Here is a 22,707-nt window from a genome sequence, read left to right as displayed (position 1 = left end):
TGATCTGCCTGCTTTGGCCTCCCAACATGCTGGGATTACAGTCATGAGCCACCACGCCTGGCCATAAACTGTTATTCTTAATAAAACCCTTGCAATGTACCAGAAATTTGTGTAAATGATATTTTATTTAATTTTTTACACCAACTCTCTTAAAGTAGACATTATTTCTCTTTGTAATAGTTGAGAAATCTGAGGCTTTGTAGAATAAGTATATCTCCTCAGGGGGTATAGGGATTTAAGGGGTTTAAGCAGGTTTAAGGCAGACTTCCCCTATAGCATTTGCTTGACTATATTATATATTGCCATTAAGATTTAGATGTCTTAAATAACACACTTACTTGCTTCTTTGCAAAAAAAAAAAAACAAAAACAACAACAACAACAAAAACACATGAAAGGGTGAATGTGTTTGTACATGTGTATTTATCCAGGTGTATTTATCTGTATAAGTATGAAATCACTAAGGAACCAAGACAACTTTTTAGCCATATCACACAGCAATGACCTATAGTCTCGCACATCATCCTTAAGAGAGTCCCTGGAAAATCAATCCAATGAATGTTCCAATACAAGACACAGTCATAAAATTCTCAATCTTAGACTCCACTAGTGTTATGTAACATTGGCTAAGTGGGGAGGAAGAAAGCAAAGTGATTTTCTTATGGAAAACATTATTGTATTTTATTAAAGAATATTGCCCAATGTGAACGGTTTTGCTCTAATACAGTTGAAAGCAAGGAAAGCATTTAAAAAGTTTCTGCTGCATTCTGTGAATTTTTACGTTATTTCAAAATTTGTAACACCCGAATTCATTGAATTTAATTTGACAATGCACATTAGCATCTAAAAATTAGGTTCAAAGGCATTGTCAATTGTTTTCTATATTGGAATTTCCATAAGAGTCAAATACATTATTTGGATGAGTAAGAACTGAACAAATCACAGGGGAATCACTGTGTTTTGTTGTTGTTGTTGCTGTTTATTTGTTTTTGTTTTTTCCAGATAGGTACAGGGCAACTCCTTCTGAACCATAAATAATAGCTAACAAACTGGTCAGATTAGAAAAACAAAATTGAGCTAATGCTACATTCAAGTGGTAAGAATATGAAACTTCTGTATGTCTTTTTATTTTTAAACATACTCCATCAAATTCATATTTTTTATTATATGAGCAATTTGCAATTTGGAGGATGAACCATATCACATTTGGGACTGTGAAGCATATTCCTCATAGAAAACATTGAATAGTATTTCCCTGCATGCGTGGATAATCTAAAGAACAAGAATTATCATTAAGAACTGTTAGATGAACAAAAAAATTGAACTCTTTCAAAATTTATTCTGATTTCTGCCAGCAAAATATTTAAAAATAGAAATGATATATTTTCAGTTTCAATGAAATTTTTTATTTAAAATGTCATAGCATTGGGCTCTATTTAGATGAATATCTTAAGAAACCGTTATACACCATTGCCACATTTGACTGAATTTTGTTGAGTATCACATTATAATTTAATGATAGAAAACTCTGCCTTTTAAGATTGATTCATAGATTTCTTAAGTCAATAAGAAATTAAAAAGAAATTAAAAAGAATCATCAACAAAAAGAAGCTGAATCTGTAATATCCTTCATGATTGTGCTAGCTATCCAGGGCTATTTAGAATACTCAGATATGTAATCACTTAATGGGCACAAAAATATTTTGCAAACCAGTTGAAGACCATGGGCTTTAACTTCTTGGTAGCATATAGTTGACTTGTTCTAAATAAAGACATTGTTGTTCAATCCCAGTGATTAGAGATGGATCATTGACTAGGGAAAAGCGTTTGCATACTGAGTAGAGGATAAAGAAAAGTACCAAGGGAGAAAAAAACTCTGTGCTGTAAGTCAGGATTGAGTCTGGAATGTATGAAGCCGTGGCAGACTAGGTTTTACAACTCAATTCTATTTCCCCCCTTCCTATCAGAGCTTTGTGGCATTTGATTTCTTAAGGTTAACGTAGCTACTATCTGTGCAGGATGCAGGTCGATAACACAGGTCCCCCTTATTTAAAGTTGCCAGAACATCAGGAGACACCGCTGAGCCAATTTTGTAGCCAGAACTACCATTTGCAGCTTACATTTTGAAAAAGTGTAAATTTCAGTCTCATGTGACATGTTCTTTTGTTTCTTTTTCTTTTTTTTTTTGAATGGAGAAGAAAAGCTGGCCTATTGCCATTCCTGCATTTAAGGGTAAGTATCCATCAGAGGGGTCTGGGCTATAAAATGCTTAATGGCAATAAAGACTACAGCTCAGCTCCGCCGATGGATGGTGTTAGCTGCTTGGAAAGCAACCAATCTCTGAAACAAAATGAGAGGTGTGATCAAAAATAAGGAAGCAGAAATTAAAACATAGAGCTTCTTTCCAAGGTAATATTTATATAATACACTCTTCAGTGAAGATAGCATGCACTAAAATGATAGGGCATTAGCAAACATTGCCAAAAAATACCTAAGAGTAATGAGCATTTCCATCTAAAGAAGCAAAATCTAATTAATCAAGAAAAATGCACAAAAGTGTAATATGATGTTTTGAAACTGAAGACTGTCCTGCTAGTTTATGATAATTATGTGCCCTTAATTGGGTTTTAAAAATTACATTAGGAATAGAAAGTATAATCTTGTCAAGCTGTTAACTGCTAATGAAATATAGATATACATTTCAGATATAGATTTCTGAAATATGAATACCAAAAGCTGATACTAATGTAATTTTAAATACCATTCTTATGAAGCTGTATCACATAAAACTATTTTATCCTAATAGATGAGGTAAACTCAACCTTTTAATTGATTAACTACTTGTTGGGGAGCAGTGTTGCCATATTGTGGCACTTATGGACTTTCAATTATTTTCACTTTTTAATCTTAAACTTACTTAGATGTTGAGCCCATGATTAGAAAGAAAAACATCCACCTTCAATATGTCACTAAATTAGGAAAAATTTCATGTTTGCCTACTACACTAGCCAACTTATCTTTCTTTCAATAAAATGTAGACTCTGCCCTTCACTGGACCTATGTTCAGTCTTGAAATTTATGTCGAATATAAAATCTTAGTAACTCTTAAATGAACTTTTATAAAAAGAAAAATCTCCCATCCTGCTCGAAAGGCTAGCTGTGCAGAGGGTGAGTCACCGCCGCTTACTTCTTCCTTAATATTCAGTGTCATCTGACATTTAACACATTCCTGGAATGTAAATTTAGATACTCACCAGTGGGCCCAGAGCACAACCTTTGGCCGTGCATGCTTGGACTCTGAAGGAATGTAAACTCCAAGGAGCAAATCCATAAGCACGACAGCTGAGTTCTGAGGAATTGTGGATTAATATACCATCTAGATATAATCCATAACTCGTGATAACACCTGGGAAGATAATAATTGCCTTTCAGTATGACTACTAGACAATAGCAAAGAAGGTCTTAAGAAAGCAAGCACTCTTGATGTGATTTCTGGTTTCATGGAATCATTAAATCACAGACTCTGGTATTTCTCCTTGTCTAAACTCTGTCTCTTACCAAAGGATAAAATAGATGTTACCCTTGAATATCAAATTGTAAAGCTAATTAATACAGAGACAGAAATAGAACCCAACAGTTCCAGCATGAGAATCTTTCTATTGCATCCTGTTAACTGTTGTCATGTGTGTTCCAGATCAAAAATTAATAAGTGAAGCATACTTATAATTTGTATTGCTTTCTAAAAAAAGATATTCTTAACAGATATGCCCCAGAAGTAAATCGACCTTATTTGTTAATGCATTCTATATGACTCATAATGTATCAGGCACTGTTCTAAGCACCCGGTACACATTGGCTTCTTTTTAACCCTCTCTTCATAGCATTCCTATAACAGGCAAAGAAAAAAGGTATCATATTGGAGGAGAAACTGGCTTCCTACTGCACGTTGTCAGTCAGGACATTCAAAAGGGCATCTCTTTATATGACAAGGTCCAATCATATAAGCATTGAAAATCTGCAGCAACCCAATCAAGATAGAACATGAAGGACATAGACCCCCTTAGTAATGAAGATCCAGTGGCCTCACTAAGTAAAAAATTCCAAATAAGCTGGGTGTGGTGACTCACACCTGTAATCCCAACACTTTGGGAGGCCAAAGCAGAAGGACCATTTGAGCCCCAAAGTTCAAGACCAGCCTGGGCAACATAGAGAGACCCTATCTCTACAAAAAATAAAAATAAAAGAACTACAAACAAATGAACTACCAGCTGAGGGCAAAGAGAAGAAGTTGTAAATATCAGCTATGGTCTAACAACTAATCATATAAACAAGAATTATAAATGCTATCATATTTTATTTCTGCTTATTACACGGAGATTTGTATATTGTAACCAATTTTCCTTCCTCCTTTCCCCATTGATTCATGTAAATAGGGTTAGTGGGTATTAATTTATAGTTTAGTTTTTTTATGTTGAAGAATATCCAGGTGGGTTGTGCCTGAACTAAAAGGGGAATTAACATCACCCAGATAAGAATGTGATGAGGGAGGTGAGGGCACCGTCATTTGTACAAAGCATAGTAGTATCATGTTCATTGGAAGCATAGAGTGATTGCTATTGGTAATGAAAGGTAGTGAAAAGTACAAGGGTGTGTGTGAATGCCGAGTAGCTAAGAAGGTGATACATCTGATGTCCGCCCCAGCTACACATCCACGCTTCTATAGCCTGTTCTGTACGGCTGAACCTACAAACTACAAACTACATTTCCAACTCTCTTGCTTGTTGGCCTTCTATTAGGTTTTGCCAGTGGGAGGCACTGCGAGGAGGACAGAACCAGGAAGAAAGAAAACGTCCAGCTTCTAGCTTCAAGAGCTGAGGCCTTTGCTGACAGCTGCTGTGTCAGCAGGGGACAAAGCACCTGCAGCCTCAAGCATTCCAGACAGAAGAAGAATCTCTTCTGCATTTTCTGCCTCTTCAGTAGTGGAATGTTGTTGGCATTTCAGCTCTGGTTGGGGCAGCGTCCCATAATGGTTCAAATGTCAAATCGGCAAGTGTAGCAGTAAGCAACAGCTCCTGTCAATCATCCTTTTCTTCCATCCAGTACCTGCCACCTTTCCCTTTTGTTCTTTCAGCCCTTCTTTACAACACCTCGAGAGCAACCTACTTGTATAAAATACCCTCTGTTTTGAATATCTGAAATGTTTTCTCTTATACCAATCAGATCTAGGTCAATACATTCTCTTAGGATTAAAGCATTTTTTATTAAATGAGTTAATACTTTTAAAAAGCTACTGCTGTGATTCATTTTCCTTTAAGAAGATAACCTTGTATAGTTTATCATTCTGATAAGTCCATTTCCCTTATTTCCATATTTTTGGGAAAGAGTCTTTATTTTACTCTCAGGTATCACTTATAGCTCTAAACACACAAAAAGATGTGGCTTCCAGTATCTGTTTTGCTTTATTTCTGGTGTGACCATCTATGGTAACTTTATGAATACCTATAGAAGGTATTTGATTTAATTCTATGTGATACTTGACACACAAAGACACAAATGAGTTAAAGCTAAGAAGTGAAAGACACATAGTGAAAACACCACCTACCTATAATACATAGAAAATTTAAAGGGAAAAAAGATATAATCAGGTAATAACAATGACCAAAAAATTCTTATGTGCCAGGCTCTCTGTGAAGCAGTCAGTTGATCCTAAAAAAATCTCATGTACAAATAGTATGTTACAGAAGCTCTTAAAGAAACCATAAGACCCTTGAAATGCTATCTATTTGACCTGCTTTTTAACTGAGATAGAAAGTACCTAAATCAATAGTTCCCTTTTCTTACATAATTGGGGAACAGAGAATGTCTTTTATGTTAGGATTATGTGCATAATATCTCATTTATCTGACATATTGGGAAATGAGATATTTTATAGAAGTTAATTTTCATTGTAACTAAATCTCATCCCCTTAAGTATGAACTCTAAAAATCTTAACCATTTTTGAAGGAAATCTTTCTAGTAAGTACTACACACTTACCTGTCTTCTCACACAGAATATAATGAATATAATTGAATCATTTTGTGAAGACTGAAACTTTGATTATGGACATCAAAGACTACATTCTCTAATTCTACAATGCTTCAGTGATTGATGCGATACAGGGTTCTTACCCAGCTTTTACCCTAAACATCACTCAGTGACTGCACCTTACCAATCCTTGTGTCATTGTTTGAGTTCTTCTACATCCTCTCTCAGTGACAGTTTCTCCAAATTTACTACTTCTTCTTCTTCTTCTTCTTTTTTTTTTGTCTATCTGACTCTAGTAAGTCAACCCTTAGCAATCTATGTTGAGAAGCTAAATAACCTTGACATCTGGAACTATGGATATAGAAAGAGCAGACAGTTATTTAAAGAAGGGCTTAGACTAAGATGAATATATGGCAAATAAGCTGAGAATGAAATTAAGTGATATTTGTGACAGTTAATTCAATTGCTCAAAAACTTTTTAGTATCCAGGATGTATCTAATTGAGAGGGGGATGAGAATGAAGTCTAACTTTAACATAGGTGAGATCACACACACACACACAGAGTTACCCGGCATCCTGTAGATAAACAGTATTTGACAGCATATGGATGAAGGGCTGAAGGATTAATTGTAGAACCACATTGTAAGACTAGTATTATACTGATAAACACACACACATCATATTAAACTGATTTCAATATAAACAAAATCAATATAATATAAAACACTGTATGATTCAGCTTTAAAACATACTTTTAATAAGTGGTAAGTCTAAAACACCTGTTACCATGACAATTTTAACTTCATTGACCTCAGATTCCTAAACAGAGTAACAAAAACTGACAAATATAATGTAGTGGACATTTTAAACTGAAGCCTAAGAAGATGCTTTTTTCTTTAACTAGAACACAGGACATGTATCAACAGCTTTTTTTTTTCCAACTTTTATTTTAGATTCAGGGGGTTCATGTGCAGGTTTCTGACATGGGTATATTGTGTGATGCTGAGGTTTGGGATACGAATGATCCCATCATCCAGATAGTGAGCATGGTATCCAACAGTTAGTTTTTCAGCCCTTACTTCCCATTCCCTGCCATTAATCCTCAGGGTCTATTGTCATCTTTATGTCCATGAATACCCAACGTTTAGCTCCCACTTATAAATGAGAATATGCAATATTTGTTTTTTTGTTCTTGTATTAATTTGCTTAGTATGAAAGCCTCCAGCTTCATAGATGTTGCTGCAAAGGACATGATTTCAGGGTTTTTTCTGTGGTTGTGTAGTATTTCGTAGTGTATATGTACCATATTTTTTCATTCAACCCACTGTTGATGGGTACCTAGGTTGATTGCATGTCTTTGCTCTTGTGACTGGTACTGTGATGAACACACAAGTGCATGTTTCTTTTGGTAGAATGATTTGTTTTCCTTTGGGTACATACCCAGTAATGGGTTGCTGGGTCAAATGGTGGTTCTATTTTAAGTTCTTTGAAAAACCTTCAACTGCTTTCCACAGTGGCTGAACTAATTTATATTCCCACCAACAGTATATAAGCGTTCAACCCTTTTCTCTGCAGCCTCGCCAGCATCTGTTGTTTTTTGACTTTTTAATAGTAGTCATTCTAACCGGTGTGAGGATGGTACTCGTTGTGGTTTTGATATGCAATTCTCTGATGATTAGTGATGTTGAACATGTTTTACTTCTTCTTTTCCTAGTAGGATTTCTTTTATTTCTTTCTTGTGCCTGATTGCTCTGGCAAGGACTTCCAGAACTATGTTGAGTAAGAGTGGTAAGAGTGGGCATTCTTATCTTGTTCCTGTTCTCAAATGGAATGCTTCCAGCTTCTACCTGCTCCGTATGATGTTGGCTGTGGGTTTGTCATAGATAGCTCTTATTATTTTGAAGTATGTTCCTTTAATACCTACTTTTTTGGGGGGCTTTTATCACGAAGGTATATTGAAGGTATATTCAATAAAGAAAAAACTTTATTGAAAGTTTTTTCTGTATCTATTGAGATGATCATGTGTTTTTTGCTTTTAGTTCTATTTATGTGATGAATCACATTTTAAAATATATTTCCAACTCAAGGAGATTTATGAATCACATTTATTGATTTGTATATGTTTAGCCAAACTTGGCATTCTAGGAATGAAGCCTACTTGATCATGTTGAATTAACTTTTTGCTGTGCTGTTGAATTTGGTTTGCTAGTATTTTATTGAGGATTTTTGAGTCTATGTTTATCAGGAATATTGGCCTGTAGTTTCCTTTTTTAGTTGTATCTTTGACAAGTTTTGCTATCAGAGAGATGCTGGCCTCATAGAAAGTGTTAAGAAGGAGTCCTTCCTTCTTGATATTTTGGAACAGTTTTAGTAGAATCATTACCAACTCTTCCATGTACATCTGGTGAAATTTGGGTGTGAATCCACCTGATCCAGGTTTTTTTCTTTTTTTTCGGCGGGGTAGGGGGGGCGGTTCCTACCAAAAACAACAACAACAAACAAACACATCACATCCTCAGAGATTATTATAAACACCTCTATGTACACAAACTAGAAAATCCAGAGAAAATTCTTAGAAACAAACAACTTCCAAAGAATGAATCAGGAAGAAATTGAAACCCTTAACAGACCAATGTCAAGTTCGAAAATTGAATCAGTAATAAAAAAAAAATCTTTGCAAGCTTTGAGTTTAGTTTGTTCTTGTTTTGCGAGTACTTCTAGGTGAGATGTTAGTTTGTTAAATTGAGATCTTTCTAACTTTTTGAGGTAGCTATTTAGCACTATAAACATTCCTCTTAACACTGTCTTTTCTTTATCCCAGAGATTTTGGTATGTTGTACCTCTGTTTTCATTTATTTTAAACAAAGTTTTGATTTATGAGTAGCTCTGGGGAAAGTAAGATTTTGAGTCCTTGAAATGCCATGTAAGTATTTTCAAAATTATAGAATACTTAAAATAATTTTTTAAATTAATTAATTAATTAATTTTTTTGGAGATGGAGTCTAGCTCTGTAGCCCAGGCTGGAGTACAGTGGCATGATCTCGGCTCACTGCAACCTCCGCCTCCCAGGAGGCGAATCAAGCGATTCTCTTGCCTCAGCCTCCCAAGTAGCTGGGATTACAGGTGACTGCCATCACGCCCAGCTAATTTTTGTATTTTCAGTAGAGACGGGATTTCACTGTATTGGCCAGGCTAGTCTCGAACTTCGACCTTGTGATCCACCCTCCTCAGTTTCCCAAAGTGTTGGGATTACAGGCATGAGCCACTGCGCCGGGCCAAAATAATTTAATTTAAAATATGCTCTGGGCCCAGCATGGTGGCTCATGCCTGTAATCCAGCATTTTGAGAAGCCAAGGCAAGTGAATCACTTGAGTCTAGGCGCTCAAGACCAGCCTGAGCAATGTGGCAAAACCCTGTCTCTACAAAAAATGCAAAAAGTTAGTTGGGCATGATGACATGTGCCTGTGGTCCTGGCTATTTGAGAGGCTGAGGTGGCAGAATCACTCAGGCCCAGCAGGTCGAGGCTGCAGTGGGCGGTGATTGCACCACTGCACTCCAGCCTGGGCGACAAAGTGAGAGCCCTTTTTAAAAAAGAAGATTAAAATGTTCTGATCACTTACTTTGAGTCAGACAATAGGGTACATGCTTTTATGCATTATTTTCTTTAACACTGACAACTCCAAAAAATAAGGATTGTTATTGTCATTGTCGTAAAGAGGAGGGAATGGATTCTTAGAGGGGCTAACCCATTTTACAGGGCCATACAAATATAAATTTAGTTGTGGAAACTGGCCATCTTACCCAACTCTTGTCACTACTCTTGTTTTATGTTTCTGGTCTAATTTCCTCTTCTAAAATTTTTAGGAATTTCACTTGAATTAAGAACTGGTGAACATGCTCTGGTTCTAAAAGCAATCAAGATGAGCCTAATAAAAAGATTAATATAAACATATTGAAAGTCAATCAAGGGCAAAGTACTATACTTGGTATTTTGGGAAGTAAGAACAGAAAGAATAAGAATAATATCTACCTTTATGGAAGTAAGAAAAGAGTTAAATATAGGTATAATTAAATAACAATTCAAGGGTTAAACAAGGATCATAAGCACCACAACAACTTTATGCCAAATGAATGACATAATTAAATAGTAGACAGTAGGTACAGGACCCTCTAGCAGGGAATAATCACTCTGGCTAAAGAAGTGCTACAGGCTTTTTAGAGCAGTCAAGTCTTCCACATACGGTAGTAGGGTCTTCAATAAGTCATATGATGAAGCTAAGTCTCCCATGAAAGGTAATATGTGAAAAACCTATGTCTCAGGAAGATGCTTCTGGTGAGGAAAATGACATTTGCCATTGCCTAGAAGTAAGAAAGTGCAAGGTTTAGTAAAGGTATCCCAAATAGATCAATAATTTGTTGTTATTCCTGTAGCTGGATGTATTAGTCTCTTCTCATGCTGATAATAAAGACATACCTGAGACTGGGTAATTCATAAAGGAAAGAGATTTAATGGACTCCCCAGTTCCACATGGCTAGGGAGGTCTCATAATCATGGCAGAAGGTGAAGGAGGAGCAAAGGCATGTTTTACATGGCAGCAGGTAAGACAGCTTTTGCAGGGAACTCCCCTTTATAAAACCATCAGCTCTCATGAGACTTATTCGCTATCACGAGAACAGCATGGGAAAAACATGCCCCCATAGTTCAATTACCTCCCACGGGGTCTCTCCCATGACATGTGGGGATTTTTACAATTCAAGGTGAGATTTGGGTGGGGACACAGAGCCAAACCATATCACTTGATAAAGTCTAATAGAAAACAAAACTTCAAAGGGAATTTGGGGCCTTGAATGACACTACAAGGAGTTGGGATTTTATGATGCACAGGAGACCATTAGTGTTTTTATGAACTGACTAGTGACAAGATAAAGTCATATACAGAAAAATTAATCTAGAATCACATATAAAATAGTCTGGAGTAGGGAAGACCATGCAGGTAGTAACAGTGAGATGGTTAAAAATATCAAACAGGAAAAATAATTATTAAAGCCGTCTTTTCCTGAATGTATAGGAAGTAGTCGTGAATGAGGCAGGGATGTGGGAATGCTGCATTTCAGCAGTAGTCTGTGGCAAGAGAAACATCTTTAGCAGTTATATATACTTTCTTTTTAATTAAAAAAAAAAACTTGTGACACTTAGGGATGGAATGTGTTAGATTGCAATATGGTATGATAAAGTCACTATTCAGAAAATAGTGTTCCTTTATCAAACATGAACAATGAAGTTAATCTCATAAAAGCCTACTTCCAAAGTACTAACTTACCCTTCTGTTCCTGGTTAAAAAGGGAATTGTTTTTTCAGTCTGAGGATAAGAAGAAACCATGTCTTGTGATGGAATTGTTCTGTATCTTGATTATACCAGGGTTAAAATCTTAGTTGTGATATTGTATTGAAGTTTCAGAAGATGTTGACAGTGGGAGAAATTGAATTAAAGATACATGGAATCTCTGTTTATTATAATTGCTTGTGAATCTATAATTATCTCAAAATAAAATATTTAAATTAAAAAATACTGTTGTGCAGGGGAGCATGCCAGGTAAGAAGACACAAACACTTTAAAGTCCAAAGAAGTTTACACTAAATCACTGGATTGAGTGTTTTAATCAAGTACCATTTAATCTTCAGGAAAAACTCTTGATAGTGGAATGGGTTTTATTTCAGATGAGAAAAACAGATGACAAAAAATGCTTTTAGAGAGGTTTGGTAACTTGGCCAGTGTTATACAGCTAGGAAGTGGTAGAGCCATGTGTTGTCACTGAAGCATTCAGACTCTACAGTGCATACAACTTTACAGCTTCCATATACCTATTTTTCCTACATTTTAAAAATCATGTAATAAAACACAACATACAAAAACATATACAATATCAATTCTATTTCAATGACAAATTTAAAAGCAAAAGGCCATGTAACCATCACTCACGTTGAAAAAATAGAATGTTGCCAGCACCCCAGAAATCTCCTGTCCATAATTGGATCCCTTTCCCTTCCTCACAGATAACTATGAGGGCTTTCAAAGAACCACGCCCTTGCTTTTCTACTGAGAAATGCATCCCTTAACAATATAATTAAGTTTCTTATGGTTTTCTAACTTATATTAATAGAGTTATGTTGTATATATAATTTTTGCATCTTGCTTTGTGTAACATAATATTCATGTGTTCTATACATGTTTTTGAGAGTAGCCATACTTCACTCATTTTTACTACTGTGTGGTATTCCTATAGGGCAAATGTTATTTATTTATTCTACTCTTGATAGATATTTAGAATGTTTCTATATTTTGGCTATGACATCAATGTAATTATACCCATTTTTGTATATGTGTCCTGAAGCACATATACAAATTTTCTAGGACAAATGTCCTGGAGAGGAATTGTTGATATATGTTCAATTTTACTAGACAATGCTCATCTCTTTTTGAAAGTATGTCAATTCTAGTGTACATGTGAGTCCATGTGAGTTCTCATTGTTCTACATCCTCAAAAAGAGCTTATTGTCAGACTTTGAAATTTTTGCCAGCATTAGATGTAAAAAATGTTAGCTTGTTTTGGTATTATCTTTTACTTTTGGATTATTACAGAAGTTGGCCCATTTTCTTATGTTTATCAGACATTTAATTTTTCTTCTTCTGTGAAATAACTTTTCAGATGTTAAGTCCAGTTTGTTATAGATGTGTAGGAATGTTTTATGTGTTCTGGATACAGTTTTCTGATGGTTACATGTGTTCTAAATATCACCTCTCTTATTACTTATCTTTGTGGGCACTTATAGTATATTTTGATAAAAAATAAATGTTAATTTTAGTAACTCCTTTATTATTATGAAACTACCTTTTTATACCTAATAATACTGCTCACGGTAAAGTCTTCTTTGTCTGATATTAAAATAGGCACATCAGCTTTCTTTTCTCTTTCATTCTTTGACTTTCAACCCTGTTGTATGACTTTGTTTTAGAGGAGGAGGCTTAATAGCTAGTTCAGGGTCCTCTCCTCTGGCCTTGAGGACTCCTCAGGATATAACTATTGGCTAAACACTCCCTGCAACACTACCTCAAGGAGTATACCAAATCCAAATAAATGGGAATCCATTTGAGGACTATCTACTAGTCCAAGCACCAAACCTTATTGTCAACATCTTTTATAATTAATGGTTAGCTGGCATTAATGAGATGTAGCTGTACCAAGGAATGGATGCTAATCATTTACCAGATAGCCTTTATAAATGTTGCGGTTTCATTCAATGACATTTTACTAAGCTTTGAGGAAAAATGAGGGAGCACTATGCCTATTGACATAAAAAGATCTTTATTCTACGTGAATTAGAGAAAAAAAGCAAGTTGCAGAACAGGATAAATTGTATGGCCAATTATTTTGAAGTATCAATTTTGTGCATATACATTTAAGTAAGCAATTATTCATTCAATCAACAAATTAGTTCTTGAGTGCCTCTCCTGTTCTGGGAACTATTTCAAAACAAAGTCAAAAGCTTCCAAGCCAATTGCCTTCTTTTTCAGGGATCTTCTTCCAACCACTTCAGCCCTTCTGTCATGACCACGTACCTTTAAAACTTGGTTAGATAGCTAAAACTCACTAAGCTTTCATTTTTTGACCAACAAAATGGGGTAATATTCCTTGCCCTGGTGGCCTGACAGTTGATCTGAGAATCAAACAAGTGAGCATATATGAATGTGCTTTAGTAATAAGCACTGTGCACATAGAAGGGACACACATAGAGCTGTCCCTTGCTTCTAGTATGAGTTAGTCTTACTTGCTATAGGAAGCTCACCTTAGACTATCTCTTCCAATTCTGACCTATGTCATGTGCTGCACTTCTCTTGTAAAAACTAAACTAACATCTCTCAAAAACAAGCTTAGACAGGTCTGCATTCCTCCCTGCCACACTATCTGTCATTAGCCAATAGTTTCTTATATTTGTATGCTATCTTTTCATTTAAAATTCATTCCTTTCCAATGAAGTCCAGAAAGTGCAAAGAAACAAGTATTTACTAAATACTGTAAAATAAGTTTTGTAAGTCTGCTGGATTTAGATTTGGTTTCTGGTAGTCATCTGGCTCATCAGTAACTATGGGGTAGCTACTATGAGCCAGACATTGTGTTGCATGCTGGTAATACAGAAGTTGTCAGAACAGTCATGGTTACTTCCTTCACAAAACTTTCAATCCAAGTGAAAGAACAGACGTTAGAGGTATTATGAGGATGTAAAGTTTACTTTTTAAAAATCAGATGGATAGAAGGAAAACATGAGATAGAGAAGGGAGAGGTGGATGCTAACCTAGTCTGGGTAGGATACATAATAGGGCTTATCTGAGAAACTGACCTTGATTTTTATTTTATTTATTTATTTATTGAGATGGAGTTTTGATCTTGTTGCCCAGGCTGGAGTGCAATGGCACAATCTCGGCTCACTGGAACCTCCGCCTCCCAGGTTCAAGTGATTCTCCTGCCTTAGCCTCCAGAGTAGCTGGGATTACAGGCACCTGCCACCATGCCCAGATAATTTTCATATTTTTAGTAGAGACGGGGTTTTGCCATGTTGGCCAGGCTGGTCTTGAACTCCTGATCCCAGGTTATACACACACCTCAGCCTCCCAAAATGCTGGAATTACAGGCTTGAACCACCACGCCTGGCCGAAACTGACCTGTAGGCTAAACTTGGCACTCAGAGCTACTTCATCAAGAGGAAGATGTCATAAGCCATTATTTGACTAATGATAACAAAGAAATATTTTATAACAATAAGCGAAAAGCTTTCAAAGATGTATCAATAAGTTTATTATTATTTGAAAAATTAAATATGATGGGTTTATTAGATAAGCAAGTCGCCACTAGAATCTTTGAGCTTGGCTCTTCTTATTGGCCTTTAAGATGTCTATTGTATTGAAACAAAGTTTAAGAAAATGGAAATTTTGTTCATTTACTTATTTATTCTTGCCACTCTTAGCATGAAGAAAGTCATTTTAAATTTATCTTCACACACTACCCCCCATCAAAAAAACAAACACACACACAAACAAAACACCTCTCCGTGTTAAATGTGGATTAAGTAAAATTTAGGAATGAGTCAGGGTTTCAGCAGGAAACCAACGACAACTCAAATGGCATGGAAGAGATTTTAGTGGAACTCCTATTTACAAAGATGCAGACAGGGTTAAGGGAAAGCAACCAGTGATAATAAAGCATTCCCAGCTAGTACTAGCTAGGATTCCTAGACCATTTTAACTAGTTGGCTAGGAGCCAGTAAACATCTTTACGTTTGTAGGGGAAAGGGTGAGAACAAATTCAGGAACCTGGAGAAAGAAAGAGGCTTTGAATAGGAACTGTAGCCTTTACTAGAGGAATGCAACCCTGGAATCCAGAGCCATGCAGAAAGAGAGCCAGGGAGAATAAGTTCTGAGACTCCATGCTCCTCTCATCCTCTCATCTTTTGCCGTTGCTGCCCATGGACAAACCAACAGGAAGCCAGAGAGAGAGGAAGCCCATTGCCACTGTGAGGAAGGTTCAGCCTTACAGGGCACGGGGCAGAGTTGAAAAAGAGAGTGAATCTAGAAAAGCAAAAGAGAAATATTCACCACAAAAAATCATTTATTCTATTATATTGTACCATATTGTATTTTTTCAGGCTTTTTCTTGCTTATTCTCTGGTGCTAATAATAAGTAAGACAGCTGAAGCAAAATAAAACTGCAACATGTCATGTGGCAAAGGGGGTCAGGTTCTGGCTTAATTCAGTTTAATTTAATCTAGTTCTAGACATTCAGTTCTTCAGTGGATAATCCACAAAATGGATACTTAATTCCCATTGGCTGTACAACAGAAGGACTTTCAAGTTTATCACCTTTCTGTTTCCATAATGATAGGATTTTTAAGGTGTTTAATTTTCACAGGGAAGCTGGATGATAATTGTCCATAAAGCATATCCACTGGGATATATACCTTTGTGCCTCTTCATCACGTTATGTCAAATTGTATTTCCTAAGGTGCTCAATAGGTTGTCATATATAACCAAGGAAATTCAATGGGAGTACAATACAATGTAAATTTAATACAAGGTATCTCTATTTACACTGAAGAATTGTGTTTACTGTAAGAATTAAACAACAATGCTTTAGTGTGTCATAAAAATAACATGCGTAGTGAATATAGATGCTCCAAACATATTTGTTTGTCTTTTCCAGTGCAGCATGGCAATAGGAATATCAACTGAGGGCTCCCCCCAAGGTCCAGATGCTGATTGAATGTGGCAGATATCTCCCTGTGTGAATACTTGATCCTTCAATTAAAAAGGAAAAGAGAGAAGAGCTTTCACATTGTGGGATAATGCCTTATTATTGTTATGCTCTCCTAAAAATGGAATCAACGGAATCTAAAAAAGACTGTGCTTGGGAAATTCTACCTGACAAACTGACTGGAGGTGTTTCATAAAAGTTACACAAGCTTTGCTCAAAACTGTCAAGCAGTTTTCCTAAGTGATTCGCTGAGTTCTACAATCCATTTCACCTATTAAAACTGAGCATTTCCAGGAAAGAAAATAGAATCACATTTTGACCATTTAAAAATAAAGTTATTTTAAAATAAAAAGTAAGAAAATCAAATGAAATATCAAACAGTTATCTCTCTAAAACCAGAGAAAAACCAGAACACAGATCTTATGAATTTTAAATATTGGCACTAAGAACAGAACATTGAACAGGTAAAAGTAACAAAATTTTGTTTTCATATGGCTAGATTAAATTCTACATTATAAGCCTTTCTACAAAAAGTAGAGGCAGATAGTATAGTGAATAAAACCATGAATTTTTGTCATTCACACCTTGCTTTGATTTATACAATCTTTCTGCTTAACCAGCTGTCTTGATTTTGAGTAATTAAACTGTTTAATACTTATAAATCTAAGTTTCCACATTTGTGAGATAACAATACCTATTTCCTGGGCTAGTTATGGGAATTAAAGTGCCTGGCAAATTCTTATAAATTATATCTATTATTATTATTACTAATGTTATTAGTGTTAGCAGGAAATCAAGTATTTATTTCTATGCATGTATAGAGTATTTAATTTGTACATATACATACATCTTCATGTGCATACATTATAAAAATTTATTTCGATAGCATCATCTCTTCATGTGAAGGACAAGATGTATAGAGTGTGTATAAGAGATCTATAGTTAATCGATTTCTCTACCACCCATTATTGACAGAATATATAAGCTCGAAACACTGAGCCAAATGTATTTTTAAATAACGTTCTATTGTCTTCAAGGTACTACGCGTAAGTCTACAAAAATAATCAACCTGCTAAGATGTTTCTATTCTTTTTGACATGATTGCCACCGTTTCGACACATGTTCACATACAAATTGTCACAAAGATGGGCCAATATGAAAGACTAAATTAGGAAAATATTTCCATAAGCTTCTCAGGTTCCCTTCACTTCTCAAGAAGATGCTAGACCATGTCTAATGGGTCCCCAGCTCTCATGCTTCTCCCTCTCTCTCTTTTTTGTTTTAGACATGGTCTCACTCTTGTCACCCAGGCTGAAGTGCAGTGGCACAATTGTGGTTCACTGCAAACCCTGCCTCCCACGTTCAAGCAATTCTCATGCCCCAGCCTCCCAAGTAGCTGGGACTACAGGCACACACTACCACTCCTGGCTAATTTTTCTTTTTCTTTTTTTTCTTTTTTTTTTGTTTTGGTAGAGACACGGTTTCATCATGTTTCCTAGGCTGGTCTTGAACTCCGGGGCTCAGGTGATCTGCCCACCTCGACCTCCCAAATTGCTGGGATTACAGGCGTGAGCCACCACGCCCAGCCACATGCTTCTCTCTTAATTATGCCCATGTTGTTATTAACAAATCCTGACCACAGTAAAAATATATCCTTTCATACTGAGACATGCAAAGCGCAAACAAGACAAGTCTATGTGCTGTCTTTCATTAGAAAATCTACAGATTACCAGGCTGATGAAATCTTAAGCAAAAGGACTAGGTCTCTAAGTGTGTGTTTTAAGCCTTCAGCAGGCCAAGAGGAAGATTCCTCTCTGCTGCCTTTGAAATCATCCCACCAATATTACATAATCATAAAATGTGCTCACAGTGTGCATTTGTGTATGTTGTGTGATTGCATATGAATATGCTTCTCACATCAACACTATCACAATTTTGGTATTGTCCCTATCATCAGTAAATATTAATTCATTCGACAGCTTTATAAGATGCCTCTACTCTGTGGCACTCTGCCAAAGGCCAGGACTAGGGCAGTGAAAAAGATACATATGATTCCTGCCCTCATGCGGCTCAGTCTAATAAAGAAACTATTTTAGGTCGATTTACTGAGGTAAAGATAGAGGTTAGTTACAAGGAATTATAGCTATTAATAAAAGATAAACATTTTATATTCTATATTTTTAGTTAGTATTTTAAAAAACACATATTCTAATTAGTTTAAAATGTCACTATAAATGTTATGCTAGATAATGACGAATAAGTTTGGCATAGTCAGATAGCTATGCTGTTTTAGCAAGGTAGACTTGAAGTGTGAAGAAAAAACATATTTCAGGATCCTAAGGCCTAAGCTTCTAAAAAGAAATATGGCTCATGAGAATTTGGAAGCTCTCAAAAGCATAACTTTAATTATGCAATTGCAATCTACACAATACAGGTCACAAATGTATTAGACAGTAATCCTTTGTGCTACTTCTCTGTGATAGCTAATGGTCTTACAAAGGAAGCATCAAGGTCCTACATAATAAGGGTTCCTATGGACCTTGGACCTAAAAGTCGCTCTTTTCAGTGGTTTTTAAAATCATGTCTGAAATCACAGCTGGTAAAGAACACCTTTGCCAGAGGGAATGTGGGTACAAAGGACTCTGATTAGAGAAACATAGAGCTGGAGTGTCACACCATCATTTTTGCAGGTATGTGAAGCAAGGGACTAGAATTAAGCAGGACATATTTGAAGGCGAGCAAAGCCTTAGGTGTGAATCTAGTGATAATGACTCAGTACTCAAAGACTGTACTTGGCAGACTGAGGCGATTAATAGCAAGTAACATTGTTTGTAATGGCAAAAATCACAAAAGTGTCCATCAATAAAAAGATGGGTCTTGTAAACTGTAGTTTCATTCAGTGGGATTGCATACTGCCTTTTGAAAGAATGAGGTCACGTTCCACTGAACTACAAGGAAAGATGTTTGCACCATATTGTGAAGTGAGAATAGTAAATTCCACAACAACGCAAATAGTATGAGCTCACCCTTGTTTAAAAAATGCATATTTTGTGCATAGATCTCTATGTTTTTATTAATCAGCAAATTTGTTTGTTTTAAACTAACACTGTTCTTAACCTTTTTTCTAGTTTAGTTTATAGCATTTTATTACATCCTCTCTATATCATATTTTTTTATTACGATAAAAAACGCAACATAAAATTGGGCATCTTAGCCATTTGAAGTGTACCATCATGTTATCTACATACACATGGTTGTGCAACAGAGTTGTAGAACTTTTTCATCTTGGAAAACTGAAGCCCTAAACCCATTGAACAGCAACTCTCCATTTCCCCCTTCCACCCAGCCCTTGGTAACTGTAATTCTAATTTCTGTTTCTGTGCATTCAACTACTGTAGATAAACTCACATAAGTGCAATCATGCAGTATTTGTCTTTTTGTGAGTGGCTTATTTCATTTACCATAATGTCCTCAAGTTTCATCTACATTGTATTGTATGACAGGACTTCCTTCTTTTTAAGGCTGAATGTTATTCCATTGTATAAATATATCATATTTTGCTTATCTATTTATCTGTCCATAGGCACTTGGGTTGTTTGCACCTCTTAGCTACTGTGAATAATGCTGCAATATATCTTGTTTCCAATTCTTTTGGATATATTTCAAGAAATGGGATTGCTACATCATCTAATAATTCTATTATTAATTATTTGAGGAACCTCTACACTATTTTTCATAGCAGATGCACCATTTAATATTCCCACCAACAGTACTTAAGGGTTCCAATTTCTCCACATCCTTTCCAGAATGTGTTGTTTTCTGTTTTTCTCTTTAATAGTGGTAATCAACAAATTTTTAACTGAGCAATTATTATGTGTCAGGCACTATACTTGGTGCTGCTTGTATGCTACCGAACAAAAGACACCAAATTAGGAAAAATTCTCAGGGCTCATGAGGTATGTACTGAACCAACCAGCAAGCTTCCCAGCACAGACACTGTGGAGCAGGACCAGGTTGGGAGACAAGGAAGAGAACTGAAATAACAAAGGGAGAGGATAGTTTCTTAAAGCCTTTGTTAAGGATTACCATCAGACTTTCACGAGTAGGAAGTTATCATTTAAGTCAGAATCAGTTATGACAAGGAGAGAATGTTTCCTAAGCTGTGCTGGCCAAAGGCCACCAATTGTTTGATTGGCAAGGACTGGACATTTATATCAGAATATTTTATACCTTTCATATTTTGTCATATGTAGGCAAGCATAAAAATATACCTAGTTCTCATTATAGAAATTGGGTTTAATTTTTCTCAGCAAATCTTTGTTCATGTTTATAAATCCCTAGTGAACAAACATCCCTTTAGGTACATAACTGACTAACAGAGTCAAGATTTTGAAACCTGAGTGTGCAAAACCAGACAAGTAATACCTGCTTCAGACTAAACACATGTTTATCTCTGGTCCTGCAACATCTTCATGAGGATACAGAGGGATGACATGTCCACATCTCATAGGGAACCACTAGGAGCTGCTTCTCTGTGTACCTAGCACCTTGTGCACCTCCCAACCTTGTGAGAATTCATTTATATGGATATTTTCCCCAAGGACTCTGATATCCTTGAGATCAAGAAGCAAGGAAATTCACTGTATATATAAGAGTGAAGGAACCTAGTAGGTCATCAAAATACATATTTTGAATGAACAAATGCAAATTTTTTGCATGGCATGAGGAGGCTCCTGAAGTGATTTGGGTAAGCAATATTAATGGCCTTCACTACAGAAGTGCAGTCGAGGGGTTGTGTGGTGACAGTAGTCAGGGGTGAGCAAGGTTTAAGGCGAAGACTGCCGCCCAGTATACTGGCTGGCAGGGCTGGGTGGTGCAAATCCATGAGAGAGGGAATACAGGAGAAAGAGCAAGTAGAGAGAGAGAGAGACCATGAGGAGAAATCAACTTGGATATGCTGAGTTTAAGATGTAACAAAAATCCAGGTGGAGGATTTTGTCAGTTGGAAAATGTATTAAATACCCAGGGGCATTTTGATGATAACCGAGGCAGTGGAAGATTCTGATTATTTAGGAGGTCTGTGGTGGAGCCTAGAATCTACTTATTCAATTGGTGCTCCCAAGATTGTTCTAAGAATCAGATAAGTTTGAGAAATACCATTTAAAATCTTTTGAAAGGGTTTATTTAGTTACACAAGAATGAAGTCTATCTTATTCTCCAATTGTATTTCTCTTCTGCAGCATATTCAGAAATTAGAAAGCAACCATTAGGTAGCATATATTGCCATGTGGGCCTGGTACCATTAACTTTGAATTGGGCATAATCCCTCAAAGAAAATTAAAAATTCTTTGGTCAAATGCAAGATTGACAATCTCAAAAGAGAAACCCAGGCTCAGAATCTACACAGCTAGAAAAATATATTTTAGGAACAAATGCATTTTGAACAAATATATTGCAGACACTGGATGGTAAGTACTTCTGTCATCTCTCTTGGTATCATTAAAGAGCCAGGGCTTTGGAGTATATATGCCACTGATCAAAGGTAATTTCCACAAGAGACATTAAATGAATTAAATATTATTGCGTACCAATAAAAAGTAGAACATTGTGTTAGGCTCTGCGGAGTGAAAGAGAAATTAATGATTTATGGTCCTTATCATCTGGTGGGAGTGTTTGACATATACGCAAATAACTTTAAGCACAAGCTGAATGAAGTTCCATTAGGAAGGCATAGAAACAGGTCACATAGTCAAGAGAAGAGGGAAAGTTTACCTTCAACTTAAGGAAGAGTAGAATGATTTCATGGAATAAGAGGCCTATGGTTAGCCTAGAAGAATGAGTTGTATTTCTACAGGTAAAGACAGGGTGATGACAGGGATTGTTAATCTCAATTTTACTTTTTTTTTTTTTTTTTTTTTTGAGATGGAGTCTCACTCTGTCACCCAGGCTGGAGTGCAGTGGTGAGATCTCAGCTCACTGCAAGCTCCGCCTCCCAGGTTTATGCCATTTTCCTGCCTCAGCCTCCTAAGTAGCTGGGACCACAGGCACCCGCCACCATGCCCGGCTAATTTTTTGTATTTTTAGTAGAGATGGAGTTTCACTGTGTTAGCCAGGATGGTCTCAATCTCCTGACCTCATGATCCACCCGCCTCAGCCTCCCAAAGTGCTGGGATTACAGGCATGAGCCACCAGGCCCAGCCTATTAATCTCAATTTTCTAATCAAGGAAACTGGGGTCCATGGAAGTTAATGAATTTGCCAAGGTAACACAGTCACTATACATCAGAAACAATTTTTGACTCTAGGCCTATTTGACTCCACCCATGTTTTCTAACCCAACATTAAGCCATAAATATTCCAGCATGGCTAGAAAGGAA

General features: G+C 36.2%; 1 protein-coding gene across 1 annotated transcript in view; it reads right to left on the bottom strand.

Moving 5' to 3' along the window:
• Window positions 1-22,707, bottom strand: part of USH2A (usherin) — a 793,063-nt gene that overhangs the window by 346,111 nt on the left and 424,245 nt on the right. The window contains exon 35 of the mRNA XM_054484303.2: window positions 3,254-3,405. Within this exon, the coding sequence (XP_054340278.1) occupies window positions 3,254-3,405 (152 nt within the window). The remainder of the gene's footprint in view (window positions 1-3,253; window positions 3,406-22,707) is intronic.

This window comes from Pongo pygmaeus, chromosome 1, assembly GCF_028885625.2.
Source record: "Pongo pygmaeus isolate AG05252 chromosome 1, NHGRI_mPonPyg2-v2.0_pri, whole genome shotgun sequence".
NCBI classification, from domain to species: domain Eukaryota; kingdom Metazoa; phylum Chordata; class Mammalia; order Primates; family Hominidae; genus Pongo; species Pongo pygmaeus.
The sequence above is the reverse complement of the archived record's forward strand: the minus strand, read 5'-3'. Positions and strand labels throughout refer to the sequence as shown.